The sequence below is a fragment of the Eublepharis macularius genome, chromosome 4, assembly GCF_028583425.1.
Source record: "Eublepharis macularius isolate TG4126 chromosome 4, MPM_Emac_v1.0, whole genome shotgun sequence".
NCBI lineage: Eukaryota > Metazoa > Chordata > Lepidosauria > Squamata > Eublepharidae > Eublepharis > Eublepharis macularius.
Window position 1 is genome coordinate 165,095,023 of NC_072793.1, and position 21,303 is coordinate 165,116,325.

General features: G+C 45.1%; 3 protein-coding genes across 5 annotated transcripts in view; 1 reads left to right on the forward strand and 2 right to left on the reverse strand.

The window, feature by feature from the left end:
* LOC129329361 (zinc finger protein 208-like) overlaps positions 1–21,303 on the reverse strand; it is a 192,776-nt gene that overhangs the window by 39,645 nt on the left and 131,828 nt on the right. The window lies entirely within an intron of this gene.
* On the forward strand, positions 371–16,181 carry LOC129329373 (zinc finger protein 883-like). Of its 3 annotated transcripts, XM_054978915.1 has the most exons (9): positions 371–387; positions 2,368–2,474; positions 3,241–3,338; positions 3,424–3,684; positions 3,876–3,975; positions 6,209–6,291; positions 6,490–6,616; positions 7,685–7,777; positions 11,657–16,181. In XM_054978915.1, the coding sequence occupies exons 4-9, from the start codon at positions 3,652–3,654 to the stop codon at positions 13,390–13,392; spliced, it is 2,172 nt and encodes a 723-aa protein (XP_054834890.1). In that variant the 5' UTR covers positions 371–387; positions 2,368–2,474; positions 3,241–3,338; positions 3,424–3,651; the 3' UTR covers positions 13,393–16,181. The 3 variants fall into 3 exon arrangements, with proteins under 3 accessions (XP_054834890.1, XP_054834891.1, XP_054834892.1); XM_054978916.1 differs by lacking the exon at positions 2,368–2,474 and having other exon boundaries at positions 376–387; XM_054978917.1 differs by lacking the exons at positions 371–387; positions 2,368–2,474; positions 3,241–3,338; ... (1 more) ...; positions 3,876–3,975; positions 6,490–6,616 and having other exon boundaries at positions 6,212–6,291.
* Positions 13,214–21,303, reverse strand: part of LOC129329399 (E3 ubiquitin-protein ligase TRIM7-like) — a 39,227-nt gene continuing 31,137 nt past the window's right edge. Inside the window, exon 8 of the mRNA XM_054978960.1 lies at positions 13,214–13,277. Within this exon, the coding sequence (XP_054834935.1) occupies positions 13,252–13,277 (26 nt within the window). The 3' untranslated portion in view covers positions 13,214–13,251. The remainder of the gene's footprint in view (positions 13,278–21,303) is intronic.

Here is a 21,303-nt window from a genome sequence, read left to right on the forward strand (position 1 = left end):
TCCCACTGCAAGGAGCCCCTCTCTTCCTTCCACCAAGCCCATCTGGTCGCTGCCAGCAATCCGCTTTTTCTTACGTGGCGCCCCCCCCCCCCATGCATTTGTACCTCCTTGTCTTTGCAGTAGAAATGAAGGTCCAGCTCTTCGCACCAAAGATGCAGAAGCAATTTTTCAGGGATGGGGAGGAGCGCTCAGGGGGGTGCACCGCCTTTCCTCCCTCCGACCGCTTTGTTTCTGGCAGAAGCGCAATCGAGGGTTAAAGGGAGCGAGTCGGCGCTCTTGGAGTGGAAGGAAGGACCGGGGAGCCCCTTCCTACCAGAAGCACCCTCGGTGGGAAGGCGGCTTTGACGCATGCGTCAGCCCTGCGCGCCCCCCCCCCCCGAGGATCGGGTGAGCTGCCTGCCAAAGCGTCTGAGGGGAGTCGCAGGAAGGAGCGCGCGGTGGGAAGTGGGCTCAAAAGACCCGGGGAGGGTTGGACGGGGCTAAGAAACGTGCCGAGATCGGGCTGGATCCAAAAGCAACCCCAGGTTGTAGATGGACGCATGTGTGTGCTGCTCCTCTAGAGCAAGCAAGCAAGCCCACACTGGTTCTTGCTCCCCGACAAGCAAGCAGCGCCCCCTCCCCGCCTGGATGCAGCCTCCGTTTCCTCGCCCACCGCTCGCTGCAGCACCCTCGGTTTCCTCTCTACAACGGAGGGGTGGGTGGGTGCGGCGACGCCTCATTTCAAACCCCGAGGCGCCCTGAGACAGCTGTAGGGGTTACAGGGTGGAGGGGGAGCAAAGCAGAGCGCGGGGGAGGCCCGGCCCCCCGGGGTAAGAGCCAGGGCACAAACGCGTGCACACACACATGTATGTATTTCTTGTGTGTTATGTGCCTGCCCAGTCGCCTTCGACCTATGATGACTCCAAAACGTCCTATCATTTCTTGGGGAGTTAAAACCCCCCCAAATGATAAAAGGAACACCTGCAGCTTTAAGAAATGAATGCCCTCAGTGGCCTTTGCTTGGCAACCACAACAGCATTGCCAACCTTCAAGCCTTGTTTTGTCCAGTCCCTCTCCATGGCTGTTTTGGCCTTTGGGGAGGACTCGTTTTGCCAGGCCTGCCAGCAACCACTGGGTGACTTGCTACCACCCACGTTGCGTAACTCACCCAGGTCTGGAAGCTTGCCAATGTTCAACAGGAGCAACCCCACAAAAGCCAGTGTAGTACAGTAGTTAGAGTTTTAGACTAGGACCTGGGAGACCCAGGTTTTTATCTCCTCTCTGCTGTGAAGCTGACTAGGTGACTTTGAACTAGTCTCACATAGCCTCGCTTATCCCGCAGGATAGTTGTGATGATAACATGGAGGAGAGGAGAGTGATGTAAGCTGCTTTGGGTCCCCATTATGTAGAATGGTGGTGTATAGATTAAGTAAATAAGTAATAAATATTGTTGAAGATGGGAGGGGTAGATTAAAGGTAGGTTGGTGGGTAGCTGAGAAGGAGGTGGGGAAAGGATATGAGGGTTGCCAGGAAGAGGAAATGAGGGGAAATGGTGGGGATGTAGGGGGAAATGAGGTACCTCCCCCACAAGGTGCTCCTTATGGGTTTGCTACCATGCCAGCCCAGTGGCTGGCAGCACACGATTGGGTCATAGTTTTCCTGGTTAGAGGCTGCTGCAGGTAGAGGGAAAGCTGAAAATGTGGAGGGAGACAGGTAAAGTAGTGGGTGGGTGGTGGGTGGGAGAGAAGGAAGCAGGAAGAGGGGAGAGACTACAGCAATGGAAAGAGGAAATAGCACGGGAGGGTGAATGAGATGCCTCCGCACAAGTCCTTGTGGACTTGTTTATACTGATGATGAACTGATACTGGCCAAGGGTAGTGAGGACAAGCAGAAGGGGATTATGAAGGATTATTACTGGCTGTTATTTATCTATCTATTTGTTTATTACAACATTCATTTCCTGCCTTTCCTCAATTTTAAGGTGACCTACAATAAAAGTTTTGTTTTTTAAAAATTCAATTTAAAACGATAATAAAATAACAAACCCCACGTTTGTCATCCCCCCCGCCCCCCAAGATTCCTGCCATTATCAAGAAAGCCTTTGGAAACAAATAGTCCATGTTATAATTCCTGTGAACCAGTCTACAGTGTTGCCACATTTTGGAGCTCTGCATGCATTTCTGGTGTCTCAAAAAAGATCTTGTGGAGCCAAAAAAGGTGAAGAGGTAGACAGTCAAACACTGATGGAATGGCAGCTCCTTCTCTAAAGACTGAAACATTTATGGCTTTGGGTTTAGGGAGAAAACTGCTAATGCAGGGGGAGGGAGGGTATGAAAAAAGTTTATAAAATTGCACAACAATAGAGAATTTTTTCTCCCTGTCCCACAGTGTCAGAATAGAGAGAGGGAAGCTAGGAACTAGAAGAACCATGAATATTACTCCCATTCTACAGTCACTGCATTTGGCTTCCTATCAGTTACCAAGCCCAATTCAAGGTATTGGCTATCACCTACAAAGCTCTCTGTGGCCTTGGTGCATTGTATCTATGGGACTGCCTCTTTCCCTATATTCTACCATGGCAGCTTCGCTCATGTGAACAGGGTCTTCTGCAACTGCCCCGTTGCACATGGGCATAATCAACAGCTGCCCAAACATGGGCGTTCTCTGTGATGGCCCCCATTTTATGGAATGGCTTGCCTGAGGAGGTTAGGAAAGCTCTCATTCTTCTGGCCTTCCATAAACGATGCAAAACCAAATTGTTCAAGAAGGCTTTTTGCTCAGATGGGAGGGCTGTATTCTAAGAAAGTAGCCTCAATAGATCCATCAGTAAAGGGATAATGAGGGACCACAGACTTCAATACTATTTCTATAAACAATGGGGAATCATAAAGTGCACTACTATTGCTATAAGTATGATTTTACTGTGTAGTTCATATGTTGTTTAATATATCAATCATGACATTTGTCTATGCTCTATTTCAACACTATTAAATCTTTAAACTTTCTCTGTCTGTGTCTTTAAATCTTGCACATTGAATGTATATACCTATTACATGTAAACTGAAATGTTGTAATACTGATTGTCCTGACTCATACCATGTAATCCACTTTGAGTCTCAGTGAGAAAGGCGGATTATAAATGACGTAAATAAATATGTCTATGGAGTTCACTGCTGAAGATGTGGTTGTGATTTTGAAGGGGGACTGCACACTTTCATTGGGGATATGCTTATCAGTGGCTAACAGACCCTCCATGTTTAGGAGCAGGTTATCTGTGAAGATCAGTTATAAGGAGGTGGGCAGCAGCAGGGGATGGCAACCGGATGTCCACACAGGAAAAAGGATTCTGGCCGGGCGAGGTGGGTCTGATCTTGCAGGGCTCTTCTTCTGTCCACCACTTCTGTCCATAGGCATCACTGAAGGAACTTCCTTTTTTCCTTACAGAGAGAAGTCTCAGCTCCTAACCAGCTTCCTTTGCTTTCTGTCTCATCTGCCTGGAGAGGGTGACACACTGCTCACGGAACACCTTGTTGGCCTTAGCAACCACGTTTGTTCTGCTGTTCTTGACCTTAACAAAGAAACAGGCGGAAGAACAAGGAGATCCTTACTGCCTTGCCTCCAGAGAGAGAGAGCTGGGTCAGAGAACGCGGGCGAGAGACCAGTTCCCAGGAGATGGCCCTGGCAGAAGGCTTCCTCCAGAGCCAGGTAAAGAACATGAAGCCAGAAGCGCAGAGGAGACGGTTTCTAGACAATATGGAAGAGGCCACCTTCATAATCCCTTCTGTCCAAGGGCCCGTTTTTTACTAGGAAATCATCCAAGAAAGAGTCCATTCAGCCTACTTTCCCAGATGTTCACCAGCACCGGTCCTTTCCTAATTCCTTCTCTGCTCTTTCAGGGACCATCGGACGGAGTGGAGCATGCTCTGGCAGTTCCTGAGCAGGAATTATTCTTTCAGGAGATCAAGCAGGAGTGCAATGGAAGTGCCACCTTTCTGGGTAAGGAGGGTATATTTAATGGGGCATCTTTCTACTTAGCTGCCTTCATCCAAGTAAGCCTGAAATCCAAGAGCCACTTCTATGTCCCTCTTCAGTCTGTGGAGGAGGGATGTTAGTTTGCCTTGAGTTCACCCACGATTTTTAAAAAGTGCATCAGCAATTTTATAGGCCCAAGCCAGCGCTTGGAATTCCAGCCAAGAGGCAGCGGGAGGAGAGAGTGCTGTCATAAAAGGACTGGAATGTGAAATGTAAACGAAGACTCGTTTGTTCATTTTAGTTACTCCCTTCCAAACGTTCTCTGATGGAGCACCTTCTCCCCACGAGAATCACCACCACCCTGCATTTTGATCAGCCTGTGCAATGGAGTTCCAGATAATAGCGGTTGCTGGTGCTCGGTGGCCTTGAAGAAGGAGCAGGGCTTTGAGAGTGGTGGCTCTAGAATGATGCATTTTTCTTCCCTGGCAACCCAGGGGAATTCATTCCCTTTCTGCCTTTCACAGGGGGGATTGTTGTATCTCTTTTGGAGACGAGGCGCTGATCTTTGGTTAGTAAAGTTGATGGGTTCTGTTCTGATCTCGGTTTTGAGGCCCTCTATTTTGTGATTTCCATTGCTAGCTGTATGTTTATTACTGTGTATATTATTATCATCTGTTTTGACTTGGGAAGCGCAGTTTTATAGAGACAGGGCCAATCTACTCTCCCAGGAGTAAATATATGAAATTTCAGGCTCTTTTCAAAAGGCCTGCTTCTGGTGAACATTTTATCTTTTACCTGACTACCAGTGACCTGTAATAAAGATCTCGGGACAATTCCCAGAGCCCTTTTTAGAAGTCAGCAAACGTTGTTGCATTGCTGAAATAAACTTGTTAAATAGTTTTTGGATTGTGTCTGATTCCTTTCACATGGAATCTGTCTCTTTTGGGTTAAGGATAGAAGATCTCCTGTAAATATAAGAGACCTGTTAACAACAGAGCTTATCAAAGCCGTTAAGGCAGCAATATTAAAAAGCATGCTGTCCTGGAATTAAATCCCACTGAAGACAGTACAACTTAATTTCATGATAAGTAAATATTCATAAGACTGGGCTGTTTGTTCAGTGTAGCTTCTGCTCTGGTATGTGTGCCTTAGCCCAAGCCTATTGCTTTTCTTGATTTTAGTGAGATTTATTCTAGACATAGGTCCATGGGATTAGAACTTCCCAAAGCAGTCTGCCTGCATTTAAGCATGTTTATTAAGAAGTAAATTCCATCGAACAGAATAGGATTTACTTCTGGATATGTATAAAACTGGAGGCTCATCCTGTTTAATTCAGAGATACAGGCAGAGAGTCTTCTCCTGTAAGATATGCTATGAAAATGATGGTTGGGAAAGAAGACCAAGAGAGCAGCAGATTTGCCATTGCCTGCTGTTGTAAGTTGTGAAAAAGGACTAAATGAAGCCCAGAGGGAGAACTTAATGAAACTTTCTTTCAGCAATATGGTGGCGAGGCTTGTGTATGTGTGTTCTTGAAATCCACAGGTACTCTGGGCTGTACCTGTCCGTATAACAGTTGTTTGTAGCAAAATAATAGGATAAGAACCCAAACAGGCAGTCAGAATGCAGTTTTAGCTGGTCATCCAGTTCTTCCAGTGCTTTTGTTTTAGAAAAGTATTCTGTATCCACTTTGATCCAGAGTCTCGTGTAACGTCCTATGGGCACTTGTGTTCATCCTCATTCATTTGAACCAAGAGGGGCAGGAGCCACATGCTAGTTTCACTTAAGTTAATCAGACACACAAAAATCACTAGACCAGGACATGGTCTTTCCCCCACACTCCTATTTTCTTCCATGCTTTTAAGTTTTTACACACAATTTACACAGCCCAGAATTTCAGCGTTGACCTGTACTTGTTGGTTGGTATTTGAAATATCCCATTGCAATGGGCACTGTGTGAATCCTAACTTAAAATCCATACTTCAATAATCTCGGGCCTTTCTCCTTTAATGTTTTTTACCTAATGAGCCATTGTTATTCTATTCGGGGTAACAACAAGCTAAGGGATTGGCGTTGTTATGATATTTGGTTTGGATCAGGGATGAAGGGGGCAGGGGGAGATGCAATCTTTGTCCAGGGAACCATGGTGGCTCTCCGTAGCCCTGGCCATATAGGGCTTTAAAGGTGAGCTCCAGCATCTGGGATTGGGCCAAGTAGTGACAGGCTAAGTATCTTCCCATTTTTTTTGTCTCCATCGCAGGCCCTGGAATGATGCCTTATGGATATTCTGGGAATTCCCTTCAGTGCGTTGGAGCAGACGGACCATCGATGCAGCCTGATCAGGTAGGAAAGGAATCAGAGGGGAGAAGGGAGGGGAGACCCCAGGTGCTTCTGTCCTCTTTTCCACCCCCTGTGTCTGAAGGAATCTCTTGCCCTTTGCATTTGTCAGAACTGCTGACAAGAAAGGCTGGGAATGCCACAGAAAACCGCTCCTGGCTCCTTGTCCTTGCTGAAGGGGACATGTTTCCTTCCATCTTTCAGGGTCTGGTAACCTTCGAGGAGGTGGCTGTGCGCTTCTCAGAGGAGGAGTGGGCTCTGCTGGATCCGGGCCAAAAGGCTCTTTATAGAGAAGTCATGATGGAGAATTACGAGAATCTGACCTCTCTCGGTACAGCTTTCCCTTTCTGCCAGAGCAGGAACTGTTGCTATTGTTAATATGTTAATACTGCATTGTAGGGAACTCACCAAACACATGAATAGCAGATCTGTTTCTTTGCCATTCTCCGCTCATTTAGTTTGTAGCCATCTGCTTGGCATGCAGCAGGGCCGATTCCAGACGGGCACAAATAGAGCGAGTGCTTTCGCTTTTTCAGCGACCTCACTCATAAAAACCCACAATTTCCCGTCCCGGCTTACCTGCGGTCCATGGCGCTCAGTTGCGCTCTATAAGCGGACGGTGTGAACATGGTATTGCGGGTTTGCACACTTCTGGACGCTTCGTCGCCGCGGAGAGGCCCTCCCCTTTCCCTCCTTCCTTTGCCGGCCAGCCGGCAACAATATTCCCTTAATTTTTTTTTAAGACCGGGTGCCATTTGCGCAGTTGCACATTTGCGCACATCGAACTGCGCAAATGTGCACAACGCTGCGAGACAAAGCGGATGGAGACGAAAGTGAACACGTGGCCGGTAAGCGATTATTTACGCAGAAAAACCGCAATTTTGGGCCATCTGGAATCGGCCCAGGTCCTGGGTTCAATTCCTAGCATCTTCAGTTAAGGATCAGGTTAGTAGGTGAGGTGAAAGATCTTAGCCTGAAACTCTGGAGAGCCACTTCCAGTCTGAGTAGATAATACTGACCTTGCTGAACCAATGGTCTCTTTCAGTATAAGGTCCTTTCATGCGTTCCACAAGGGAGAAAGCTGTTCTCTAGGTTAGGACATCCTTTCCCTGTAGTAACTTATAGCTGGATGTATACTACCGGCTTCGCTTCCCCAGAGTACTTTTCCAGGATGCTTTCAAAATATGCTGGATAAGCAGAGGCCCCATTGAGTAGGAGACGGATGCTTTCTGTTTGCAGCAGTAGCCCCAGCAGCATACTTATGCCGAGGAGTAAAGCATTCTGCCACCCATTCTTCTCTGCTCATGGGCTGGAGGGGAGGTTGCACAGACCTGCTGGTTAGTAATGTCTGAAAATTTGTTTGTAGCCAGAAATAACCAATGTTCTCTTCTCAAATAAGGACTTCTGATTCCCAAGCCTGACTTCACCTCCTGGCTGGAAGCAGAGGAAGTGCCGTTTGTACAAGTCGCCATGGAAGAAGAGAAATTGGCAGGTAGCTATCGAATTGTCCGATGGAAAACTTTTTCCCCCTATACTTTTGTTCTAGTGGGAAGTTATCTTGGGGAGCAGGATTTCAGGTCTCTGTCAAACATGAAATAGGGATCCAAATGGATCAATTTAGCATTAACAAACTGGGCAGCAACGGGTTGGAGGCGAGACTAACTGACTGCAATGCCACTTTCCTGCTCCCTCTCCCAAGAGACCCCTACAATAAGGCACACATTTCCCGATGCGCCCATGTGTAACCAGGGTATCAGTGTCGCCGAATGCCGGCTGTAACGGGTGCACAGCATTCTCCTGGCATCTCCGCTGCCATTCTTCACTCTAAACCTTGGCTTCATCCTTGTCTGGTGTGATGCCGACACCCAGCTTGTCTGTGGCTTTCTCCTGGGGCCTGGGGCCTCCATCTTCTCATGTGTGACACCCAGCCTGTATTATTCTGCGTCTTTGGGATTAAGCCCTCGTGCTCTCCTGGCGCAGCACCAGCTGCGGCTGATTTGTGTGCCTCAGTTTCCAGCTTGACCTAGCGTGGCTCCAAGTTCTGGCTCACCTTAAAGATAACTAGAGCACATGCAAAAATAAGAAAAAGGCCTGCTGACAACAAAGCATTATCAGCACTTCCTTTTGAAGTGCAAGAGCCTTCACCGGAGGCAGAGATACCACAGGAAAAGACAACAGAGTCCTTAACCCTAACATGGAACTAGGCTAGTGAGAGAGGATTTTATCAAATCTTTGCATGGTATCTTGGAATGATATCAGAAGTCTGCCACTTGGGGCTAGTTCTCATTCTTTCACCCTGCCTGGGAAGTGAACAATAGACTTCTGGAATGGTCAGAACCAGAATCGTGGGTAGCTAAGCAGTGTCCAGGGAACTAGCAGCCAGGGACAAATTCAAAGGATCAAATGCCAAGAAGCCAAGACTGTGCTAAATTTGGCACCAGGGCCCAAAATCACTAAGGAGACGTCTGTCAGGACACAGGAGCAAACAGAGTGTCAGGATGGGAAGGGTGGAATGTTAACAGCACAACGTCCCTTGGGAAGTTTCTGTTTGCTTCTTCCTCAGGAAAAAATGTCCAGGTTTGTGGGTGAAGTCTTTCGTGAGGTTCAGAGCTTCCTGTAGCCACTGGGATCAGCTCACCCTAAAGTGACAATGGCAGCAAAGCGCCCAATTTCGGGGTTCAAGCCCCAGCAGTTTCTGACAGGGTGCTGTCTAGCAGAGCCATATTGAGCCCAAATGCCTACATTGGTTCAGGCTTCTAAGATCTTGCAGGCCCAGTTTTGGCCTGACACCCTGGGAGTGGAATGTGCAGCTGTTAATGAATTGCACCTGTGAGCTGTTGCCTAGGGAAGGCGTCCTTGAGAGACAAGGGAGTCTTGGCTCCACACGTACTCCTTCTCAGTTCTCAGGCTAGTAACGCTGATTGCAAGTGTGCCTCTGATTGGCTGACAGTCATAGAAAAGATGGCTCCTCTCAGTTCTGACCACGCCGCTACACACACTCACTGAGACTTTGTTGGATCATTCCATGCTACCTTATTCCATCAGCATGTGAGAGACTTTGCTTCTTGTCAGGCCTGAGATGCCTGTACCTGCCGGGCATGGTTTATGGACTTTGTTTGTGAGTATGAGCCTCAAGCCTCTTCAGAGAAATGCAAGTTGGCAAGCTTTTGTTTTTAGTCAGTTAGCTTAGTAAAGAATAGCCAAGCTGTTTGTTATTTTTATGCCTTTTGCTTGTGCCTTAATAGAGTGGTTCCTGCAACCTGCACACACTCTTCTAAGTTAATAAAACATCTGTTTTATATAAGTCTTGTGTCTCGAGTGTTTGACCGACTGTGTGCAAGATCCCCCCAGAGTAAAGAACTCGGAGACTGGTGAGTCTCAAGCAAGAAGGGTTGTTCACCCTCCCTGGAGGCCTGCTAGGAGTCTGAGCGGCTGTAATCAGCACTTGGAACGGTGGGCAGGAGGGGTGAACCCCAAGATAGGTGCTAAGAATGGTGGTACAACCATTTGAGACAAATTCATCTGATCCAATACATCATGATTGCTGTGAAAAACAAACAAGGATGTTAGTTGCCACCCAACATCTTATTGAAATAAGAGACACCAAGTACCATCACGAGAAAGCTCTTTGGAGGTCTATTCAGTCTTCACCGTTCTTAAAAAGAACAGTGGATTGTGAGCAATACTAGGCCTGAAGCGCATCAACCACTTCCTGTCATAACCCCCAATGACCCCTCCTCTGACCAGACCTATGACTGATTTTAGCCAAGAGTGGCCTGAGCTAGAGTGTTCAGGAGAAAGTCCTGTGAGGCTTGGGCCGAAGGGTCAGAAGGTCCAGGAAGATCTTGACATGGCAGAGACATCTGCTGCACCCCAGCTCTATCAGAAGCCACTCTGCCAGAACCAGCAAGTGAGCCCACACTGCCATCCCCTGAGACAGCCGCTGAGCTTCTGCCAGGCAGGAGACGTACTGGGGCTGTAGTCCCGAGGGACCCACTGATACTCTGCAAGAATAGTGACGTCAGAGGGCCCAGGCTGAAGAGGCACACAGGAGGAGAAATGTCAGACTGGCTGTACGCGACCTCACTGTAACCCCAGAGCAGAGTGCTGAGAACGGCGGTTCCTTACAGGACCCTGGCCTGAGCACAAGGCAGCCTCCTGAGCTCCAGTACCTGCCAACAGATGCTGCTAAGCCAGGTCACCTCTCGGCCTATTCAAGCTGAGGCTTGAGAAGGCTGCAGTGCTGGACCAGCTGGGCCACCGGGTGCAAGCCCTGTGCTCCAGCACCAGTTCCAGCTCCTCTTGCCTCAGAGGCCAGGTGGTCAAAGAACTGACTCCTGAGGAGTCCACCCAACCAGGTACAGGACACTTCCTACAAAATAAGTAGTTCCAGACAGAGACCTCCATAGTCCAATACTCAGGCTACTATACATGTAATTCATGACATTTAGATTTGACACAGTTCTGTGTTTGGATTAACCCATCGCACTCCAGGTTGTTCAAGTCTGAGTATGGGATATACTATTTGCAATACTAGGTAGTACCCTTTGGGTTGGCTTCTACCCTTCACTTGTTCACCAAGGTTATTTGTGTGTTTGTTTATTCATTTATTATTTTCTGCCTTTCTCACTGTGACTCAAGGCAGATTACAGACTTTAAAAACCGTAGTATAACAGTAGCAATATTATTATACATATAATAATCGGTATGATAAGATTGGTTTATAAAGAAAACAATGCAATAAAAACAGTACAAGATATTGCATATAAGAAATGCAATGGAAATTTACCCCTAAAACCCAAAACAGTAACATTTGATTTCAAAAGAAGGAACTTGAGAAAAAATGAGGGGAATACTTAGAAGGAAGCTAAAAGGGAAACACAACACAAGACAGTAAAATCCCTAGAGGATACATGGAAGCTGTTTAAAACCACATTCACTGAAGACCAGATATCATGCATTCCTTATGTTAGGAAAGGTAATACCAAGTCTCAAAGAATGCCTACATGGTTAACAAGTCAAGATTCAGGTAGGTGTAGCCATGTTGGTCTACAGAACAGCAGGATTTGGGTCCAGTGGTACCTTAGAGACCAACAAAATTTTCAGAGTGTAAGCTTTCGAGAGTTTCCAAGTCCAATGCAATGTGTGTGTCCTCTATTTTTTCCTGTACAACAACCCTATAGAGTAGGTTAGGCTGAGAGTATGTGATTGACCCAAGCTTACCCAGCAAACTTCCATTGCAGTGCATTTCATATCACTTGATATCAATGAAAAGAAATGATTGAAAACATGTCAGGAACTATATCCTCACTTGATATTTTTCATTCTGTTATTTAGTTTCTCAATTTAGTTTCTCCCTTTATTCTTACAGAGTGGGAAACCAAGAAAGCAGAAGAAGAGCAGGGAAGGAAAACTGAAGCAAAGCAGAAGGGAAGGAAGGAATCTAGCGTATCCGAATGTGTCAAGTTTACTTCAATACAAAAACAAAATAAAGGGGAGGAAAGCATTAATGTCCTTCACCGGGCAAAAAGCTTAATTGGCATTTCACACAAAATCTCAGAACAGAGACTGCAACATGAGGAGAAACAATGGAAGTGGTCAGAATATAGGATGGGCATCAACAAAATCCTTATTTTCCATGGAAGACTACAGACAGTGAAGAAATCTCACAGATGCTCAGAATGTGGAAAAACTTTCACTTGCTACTCAGGCCTTGCTTCCCATAAAAGAATCCACACAGGGGAGAAACCATATTCATGCGCTGAGTGTGAAAAGAGCTTCACTTACAGATCAGCCCTTGCTTCCCATCAAAGAATCCACACAGGAGAGAAACCATATACATGCTGTGAATGTGGAAAGAGCTTCAATCACAGCTCAGACCTGGCTTCTCATCAAAGAATCCACACAGGGGAGAAACCATATACATGCTCTAACTGTGGAAAGAGCTTCAATCACAGCTCAGCCCTTGCTTCCCATCAAAGAATTCACTCAGGAGAGAAACCATACACATGTTCTGTGTGTGAAAGGAGCTTTACTCACAGCTCAACCCTTGCTTCCCATCAAAGAATCCACACAGGAGAGAAACCATATACATGTTCTGACTGTGGAAAGAATTTCAGTCACAGCTCAGGCCTTGCTTCTCATCATAGAATCCACACAGGAGAGAAACCGTATGCTTGCTCTTTGTGTGAAAAGAGCTTCAGTCACAGCTCAGGCCTTACATCCCATCAAAGAATTCACACAGGAGAGAAACCATATTCATGCTCTAACTGCGGAAAGAGCTTCACACGCAATTCGGGCCTTGCTTCTCATCAAAGAATCCATACAGGAGAGCAACCATATACATGCTCTGAGTGTGGAAAGAGTTTCAGTCACAGCTCAGGCCTTGCTTCCCATCAAACAATCCACACAGGGGAGAAACCATATACATGCTCTCAGTGTGGGAAGAGCTTTACACGCAACTCAGGCCTTGCTTCTCATCAAAGAATTCACACAGGAGAGAAACCATATGTATGCTCTGAGTGTGGAAAGAGCTTCAGTCACAGCTCAGGTCTCATTTTCCATCAAAGAATCCATACTGGGGAGAAACCATATACATGCTCTGACTGCGGAAAGATCTTCAATCATAGCTCAGCGCTTGCTTCCCATCGAAGAATCCACACAGGAGAAAAACCATATACATGCTGTGAGTGTGGAAAGAGCTTCAGTCACAGCTCAGGCCTTGTTTCCCATCAAAGAATACACACAGGGGAGAAACCATATACATGCTCTGAGTGTGGAAAGAGATTCAGTCACAGCTCAGCCCTCACTTGCCATCAAAGAATCCACACAGGAGAGAAACCATATAAATGCTCAGAATGTGGAAAAACCTTCACTCACAGCTCAGGCCGTGCTTCTCATCGAAGAATCCATACTGGAGAGAAACCGTATATATGCTCTGACTGTGGGATGAGTTTCAGATGCAGTTCAGGCCTTGCTTCTCATCAAAGATTCTATACAGGAAAAAAACCATATAAACGCTCAGCATGTAGACTGAGGCTCAGTCACGACTCAGGTCTTGCTTCCTATCAAAGAGCACACACGGCTGAAACCATGCATATGCTCTGACTGTGGAATGAGCTTCAGATGCAGCTCAGGCCTTGCTTCTCATCAAAGATTCCGTACTGGGGAAAAAAACATACAAATGCTCAAATGTGTACTGAGCTTCAGTCATCGTTCAGGCCTTGCTTACCATCACAGAACACATGCAAGCAAAATCATATAAATGCTCCAATTGTGGAAAGACTTTAGATGGCGTTCATACTACAGTTCACATCAGGGAACTTATGTGGCCAAAACTATACAAGAAAATCACACAAAGATCCTTAATGTCAGCCCAGCATCTCCTCCTTTTTGAAAATGATAGTTTAACACCATGTTATATTTTTCTCATGTCCACCCTGGTTCCTTTTGATCAGATGTGCATTGCAAATTCCTTCATTGGAATTCAGTTCCCCTGTGAGCAGGGGCCTGATTGAGACTGCAGCGTACAGGGAAAAGAAGGTTCTGTTAGCAGTCAGGTCCCTCTCATGCTAAGATGGCAGTTTATGGATCCAGTACCATAAACCCCTGCCTCATATGCCATTAGCACAAGACACTACCTGGCCCAGGATGGATGCCAGCTGGGCAGGAGCATGGAAAATTACCAGAAAGGTGGAGTCAGGTGGCTGGCTGGCTGACCACGTTCTGCACTAGCTGAAAAGAAGAACTGAAACTGTTCTGTGAAATTAATACTGGCAGTGAGATATCTAAAAGTTCTATATGGGAGGATAGTAAAGCCTATATTGGGGAATCTGCATAAATCTAAAAACAACTGAACACCACCACATACAGCTCTTAGCTTAAAACTGTTCAACTCTTCATTAATTAGAATCATAGAATCATAGAGTTGGAAGGGGCCATACAGACCATCTAGTCCAACCCCCTGCCCAGTGCAGGATCAGCCTAAAGCATCTCTTGCAGCCTGTGCTGGACAATGATAATCTTCTCTCACAAGCACTGGGAGACAAACCCTTTCTTGCCCACAGACAGCCCCCTAACCTTAATCAACTTCTCACTCACAATAATGTATTTTCTGACACAAACATGGACCCTGAGCCTGCAATAAATCAACATGCCAACTCTGTTCCCATATTCACACCAACAACACAATTGCTGTAACTAACAACACTGGTTATACTTTATTTATTTATTTACATTGTTTATAGTCAACCTTTCTCACTGCTCCCCATTGGAGTTTGGAATCATTCCTAAGTACAAAAGCCCTGCCACTTATTTCTCATCGCTGTCTTTCCCTCGCTTCCACTGAGCTTTTATGCTCGCATGTTTTAACGTTTTACCCTCTGAAATTCTGTCTGGGAGATTTACAAACACACCCTACCCCAATAAACTATGTCCTTGTGGAAGGATGCAACCCAAATCCGTAATTCGTGTTTTATTGCGACTTTTATGTCCACGTGCGGGACTCTTTGATTAGCCCTCTGTTGATCAATCGTCAGGGTCAATCTGACAGAGGATTATGGTTGTTGTGGATTTTCCAGGCTGTATAGCTGTGGTCTTGACATTGTAGTTCCTGACTGGCATCTTCAGACATGTCGCACCGAAAGACAGCTCTCTCAGTGTCACAGTGTGGGGAAGATGTTGGCAGGTGAAATCACATACTGTGACACTGAGAGATCTCTGTCTTTTGGTGCTACACCTCTGAAGATGCCAGTCTCAGCTGCTTGCGAAACGTCAGGAACTACAATGCCAAGGCCATGGCTATACAGCCCGGAAAATCCACAACCACCATCGTTCTCCGGCCATGAAAGCTTTCGACAATATATTGACAGAGGATTAGTTTCTTACTGTCAGATCATTGTCCCCACACTACATATACGGTTGCATCGTATTTCTCAATTGCTATGTGGATTAGGGAGTATATGGTTAATTCCTCTGTCAACTGATTTTGCTGTATTTTGGTTTCTGCCCTGCTTGATGTAAATTGTTTTTTACTGAATGCCAATAAAAGGTTGCTGATGCTGATGCACTGAGAGACTGTTGGTTAAAAGTTTTATACAATCAGAGTTAAGAAAAGAAGAAATAAGAAAAGAAGTGATGGATTTTGAAAAATTAGTAATAGCTGGAAAAAATAATTTTTCCTAAGATATATCATCTTTTGTTAGATTTAGGCAGCAATCAGTAGGAAATATTGTAAAGCTACGGAACAGGGACTGAATTTGTTATGGAACTTGAGTTCTGAATATCAGCATTGAAAAGTGGCTTGCACTTTTCAGTAAGTCTTATGGCTGAAGAGAATATGATTAAAATGTTTTGCCAGTAGCATTTACCCCCTCATAAATTAGCTTAAAATTAATCAAAAGGATAACGGTGATTGTTGGATATGTGGAGCTTTATACATATGTGGTGGAAATTCAGTAGAGCCAAAGAAGATTGGAAAATGATTTCTAGAACTACATCTCAAGGAATAAACAAAGAGTTACTCTTTTTTCTTAAATGTTTCTTGTTTAACCGTGTAGACTTCCTTCCCGAAGACACTCAAAAAATTGTTCTAAATGCCATAACATTGGCAAAATTAGTCTTTGCTAGATATTGGAAAAGGAACATAATCCCAAATAAAGAAGAGTGATTAGAGAAACTAAAGGAATGTGTACAGTTGAATAAACTAACCTGTGTGTTGCATAAATGTTGCATGGCAGAAAGTTAGATAAGTTTAATAAACTTGATGTCATTTTGACTAGGATGGAGAATTGAATTTAACAACACCTATATGATTTGTTTATAGAATTGTAGTTGAGTTGTAAATCTATGTATCAACATTTCTTTTTACTGAATAATATTTTAAAATAAAAAAAGTTTGTGGCTGACAAGCTCAAAGGGTTGGATCTTCTCAGGAGAAGGTGTCACCAGCGAGTTTCTGCTCGTGGGGCCCCTAGAGGTAATACAAAATTGCCTGGAAACCCTTGTACCCCAGGATAATAGAGCTTCCTCCACCTCCCTCTAGCTAACTTTAAACTCAGAGAACAAGGGAAGCCCCCCGTCTGCACCCTCCAGCTTCCACCATGGCAGGTGTTCTCCCCACCCCTCAGCTTCTCCACATTGCTGGCTTGGGGGGAGGGGCAGGGAACATAAAGGGAGGAGAGGGAATCCCATGGCCCCTGCTTTTGCTTCCTCCCGTTTGACATCCAACCCTTTTTTTAGCAGGGGGACTGGGATGCTCCTTCCTCCAAATCCCTGCTTCCCTTTTAACAGTGTCCCTGTTTGCCTCCACGTTTTGCAAGGGGAAGGTACATGAACAGGGTTTTATTTACATAATTTACAGTCCGCCTTTCTCACTGAGATTCAAAGTGTACTCCACCTGCCCTGAAAGAGAAAACTTACAGGGGTGAAGGAGCAGATTGGTGGGGGGAGGTTTTAAGTCTCTCCCTACAGAGTTTGGATGTTGTCCCTGGGCAGAAGGTTGTGCGTAGGTTTGCCACCTTTCGCAAGATTGTCCAGGGGAATGTACCTGGAGGTTGTAGGGAGCTGAGAAGCAGAAGAGGCCCATGGGTTGTTGCCAAGCTTCCTCTTCTAGCGGCCCAGCTGGGGAGCTGAGGGGAGACAGTGCCACGATGGCTCTACCTGGCCTCCAGCAATGTGAGGAGCAGCCATGGCCACTGCCCAATCACCTCAGAGCAGTGAACAGGATGTTCAGCCTCCCACCAGCCTTCCCCCTTCTTCATTGCCACCCCAACATTCGCCTCTTTGGTGGCTCTTTCCAACCCACGCCTCCCACCGCTACAAAGCAGCTCCTTGCTCCTCCCGTGGCCTCCACACCATCTCAGCAATTCTACTCCTGCCTTTCACAGAGCGCCACCAGCCATCCCACTTCACCTGACTGGTGTCTGGCTCTTCTGGCTGGCGGTGAAGCCCTGGAGTTGGGGCAAAGGAGACTGGCGTCCTCATTGGGTTCAGTAGGGCTGATGGGGACGGGGGCAGAGAGTTGTCAGCCTGGCTCCTGAGTGGAGGAGGAGGGATGTTGCGTGAGCTAACTTCCCAGCTACAGGAGCCTCTCTGTTTGTCGTGGGCCACTTTCCCCGGCTGCCCTTCTAGCAGTCACATCACAGCTTTGTGGATGGGGTGCCTGGAAAGGCCTCCATCTTGCCACATTACCACTGGCTGCATTATCTGGGCCCTGTGGCGGCCTCTTTTCCAAGCAAATCTCTTTACCACCACCCCACCCCAGCAGGGTGGAGACAGAAATCTGGGAGCCTGTGGTAATGTATACAAGCAGCTTCAAGGGGACAGTTTTCTGCTTTGTGTGTCTTTCAGTTTTGGCCCTGCAGGGCTCCTGTAGACAATCAGTTGCTGTTGAGGAGTGAGCAACCAAGAGTCCAGCTGAAGGTAAGCGGTGCAGGCAAGAGCTAAACTAAACCTATCAAGTTGCTATAAGCTGCTGTGTCTTGGTGTTCACAATATTACAGAGCCCTCCTGATCTCCTGGGGCAGGCCGTTCCACAAGATGGAGGCCACAACCGAGGAAGATTTGGCTTGGATGTGCAAAAGCTGTCATAGTGGAACGAAGGAAGAGAGATGGACCTGCAGATATCTGGGTCCAGTGCCTTGAAGGGCTGTGTATCGGATAGTCAGTGCCTTGAATATGGTCTGGTAACTGATGGGCAGCCAGCTGAGAGACAGAAGAATGGATGTTAAGTGCATGATCTGCCTAGCTCCTGATAATAACTGAGCTGGGACATCCTGTACTGACTGGAGTCTCTTGAGTTGATTTCAAGGGCAGACCCATGTAGGGTGCATTACAACAGTCTCGTCTCAGTGTTACCGTGACATGCATCCAGGTGGCTGCATCAGTCAGGTCAAGGTAGGGGGCCGTCTTCCAGACCAAATGAAGTTGGAAGAAAGCTCTTTTTGCGGCTGATCTAACTTGTGCTATGGTTGTGGGCTGTAGCTGAACACCAACAGTGTTCTGTTGTTATTTTCTTTGGGCTTGTCTTGTAGCAAGCTGTCCCTGGGTGTCATTCTGGGTCCAGTTCCCAACCATCTTTCTCCCTATGTCAGGCAGATAGTGTAATTGCAAAAATGTCTGTTGCAGATCCTTCAAGTGACGATCTCTGTTTGAGGGGTTGGAGCAGATGCCGGGAAGCCAAGAGCTACCATCGGCCCCCAGACAAAAATTCTACCCCCCCCATATAACCCTTGTCTAAAACAAATATCATAGCAAAACAAATCACTTAGCTTTCTGTTACTGCAAACAGAACAATAATTGCAATTGGATATGACGCAACAGGCCGCTCTCCTCAAAAACACAACACCAAACCAGGAACAAGCAGAATCGGGAAGACGCTCCAGCCAATGGCCTCACCACAATACTGAAGCACACTATCAGTTAAGTGTAACTGAGAAGTTATCTGGGAATAAGCCCTTTTGAATAAATGTGACATCAGCTTCTCAAAAAGCAGTAAACTGAAAAAATACTTTAAAAATATTTTTACCTCCGCAAACAAAAAGGCAAACACATAGCAACATGATGATGCTAAAAAGGGCGAAGGAGAATTGGGGAGATGTGAAAAGTCAGTTTTATCCTGCAGAGAGAGGAGGCAGGTGAGTCAGTTCTCCGTACACTATTGTTTTGTCACCTGCCCTAACTGTAGAAAATGATTCTAGTCCCCCAATGCTGAAATCCAGCTAGCTCCAGCTCTCTTTTCTCTTCCTTTGCCTTCCTGTCCCCTGCTGCTGCCTCCTTAAAGATTTTTTGATAGCAATCCTAAGCAGGACTCCTTATGCAATGGGGCTGACTTCCGTTTCACTTGCAGTTTTTTTAAAAAATTAACATATAATGTTAATTAACTACAAGGTATATAGCAGACATTTTAATGGGAATTACGACTGCTTTCCTTCCTTACAAACATTTTCCCATGTGTTTACCTGTATCTGCAGACTCAAAATTCAGTTCATGAATCTGATGCAATAGATTCTAATTAGGAAAAGTGAAACTAGAATACATTTTTTTTAAATGGTGGTAAACAATTCCTTTACAGACTAACCTGGCTTTCTCTGTAGAATGTGTCTCTTCCAATTACTCAGTTTGTACCAAGACTTCACTAGGGTTTAACTCAAGAGTCTGTTTTCAAAGACGGTTCCCACAGCAGAAAAATGGTTAGAAAAAATATGGGACCACTATATACAAGAAAAAATACATGACGAATTATACCAGAGTGAACACTATTTGAAAGAAACTGATTTTATTGCAAAATGGTTACCATTCATTGAATTCATTTCCAATACAAATCACTCTCCACCTAAGCATTTACTTTTTGTTACTCAGATTTGAAGCAACGACTATCAAATAATTGAAAAAGAAAATGCTAGTTGTCTTTGTTTTAACTATATTGGCATGACGTTTATTGTATATAGTTCACTAAGACTTTGTTGTTGTTCTATTTTACTTCTGTACATTGTTTTTGTTTGTTTGGTTTAAAAGGAAAAAAAAGAATAAAAAAAGAGTTCCCTCACCAAAAAAAAAGAGTCTGTTTTCTGCACAGGATGCATTCTAGAAGAAAAATACTTCTGAACATGTGCAGAATGCCTTTCCCTCAGCTCTGAAAAACTGCAGTCTCTTTTCTTCCCATACACTTTAATAATGCAGTAGCATACTCAAAGATGCAGAGGAAGCAATAGGATCGCTGTATTATATTTTTAAATCCCTCTGCAAAATGAGGATAGGGCTATACTTAGTGCAAAATCCCCTGCTAAGACAAACTCACATTACTGATTTGCACCAAGAAAAGGCACTCTGAAAAACATGTTGCAGATTGCAGTGTCCTGTATGCTTGATTTAAATCATATTTATGCTGAGCATTTATGTTTTTATGTAAGTTCACCAGATGGTCAGGATAAGCACAGCATTGCTTTTTATCCACTGACAGTTAGTTTAATTAGTTTTTAAGATTGTAGATATATTGCTCTTTTAATCAGAAGAAAGTGTTAAAATCTGCCTTTGTAATCTTGCTCAGGAAATTAATGAGAAAAAATAGTTGTTTATTTGAACACCTGGTTTTTTATCTGATAATCATTTGAAGGAACCAATCGTTAGAAAGATGTATCTAATTTTGCAATTGTCACTGTGTCATGTAGAGCTAAGCAGGACTTCTGTGGACAGCTCTCTAAAACAAGATTTAGGTGAGATATTTCGGGGGGGGGGAGCTTTCAAAGCATTCTGAAAGCAGTCAGCTAAAAACCTGATTAGTTTTAAACTATTCAGATAAGTGTTAAGAAATGTTATATTTGATTCTTATTGCATGTGTTTGTTCAACAGTCACAGGATTAATTGGCATATGCATGTATCTTCTAAGCTCTTGCCTAATTAAAAGAGTTAAGTTTTATTTCAAAAAATGTATTAACTTACTAAAAGAAGTATTAACTCAGAATAAAATTTCTGCTTGTTGCTGGGGAAAGATCCAATACTCAGAATCCTCATTTATCTGACATAGAACCAATGAAGTATCTGTTTGCTAGCCGACTTCGAGAACGATTCTCTCAAGGTTAATTGGTCCAGACTCCTTAACTGGATGTGAATTGAATACATCCGTTACATCAGCATAGTTTATCACAGCCTGTAATGTGAGCAGGGTGGTATTCAAGGGCAAAACCCGGGGCTGAATTTGCCACCATGTGTACCTGCTTTTAGCTTCAAGGTTGGCAGAAGGCATGATTGTGGGCTTAAGAGGAGACCAGTCATTTCCCACTGGGAGAGTTTAGTAGATTTGCTCCTATATGTCCAATGCAGTGGATCTCAGCAGGGGCTAGGAAATGGTTCATTGGAAGCAAGGTAGAAAGCTACTACAATCAGTGCTTTTTGAGTCAGCGTTTCAAAGGCAACTAGCTCTTCTAGAAATCAGCATAAAGATATGTGACTAAGTTTTATTTGCCCTAGAAAATGTTTTACTCGTGTTAGTTTTCAACACGTTTCTTTTTAAAAAAAAAA

What these genes read in the sequence shown, in the direction of transcription:
- LOC129329373 (XM_054978915.1), top strand. Translation starts at nt 3,652, where the DNA reads ATGGCCCTGGCAGAAGGCTTCCTCCAGAGCCAG. An exon ending in CATCGATGCAGCCTGATCAG is followed by an intron (nt 6,292 to 6,489) that starts GTAGGAAAGGAA and finishes TCCATCTTTCAG; the next exon opens with GGTCTGGTAACCTTCGAGGA. An exon ending in CGAGAATCTGACCTCTCTCG is followed by an intron (nt 6,617 to 7,684) that starts GTACAGCTTTCC and finishes TTCTCAAATAAG; the next exon opens with GACTTCTGATTCCCAAGCCT.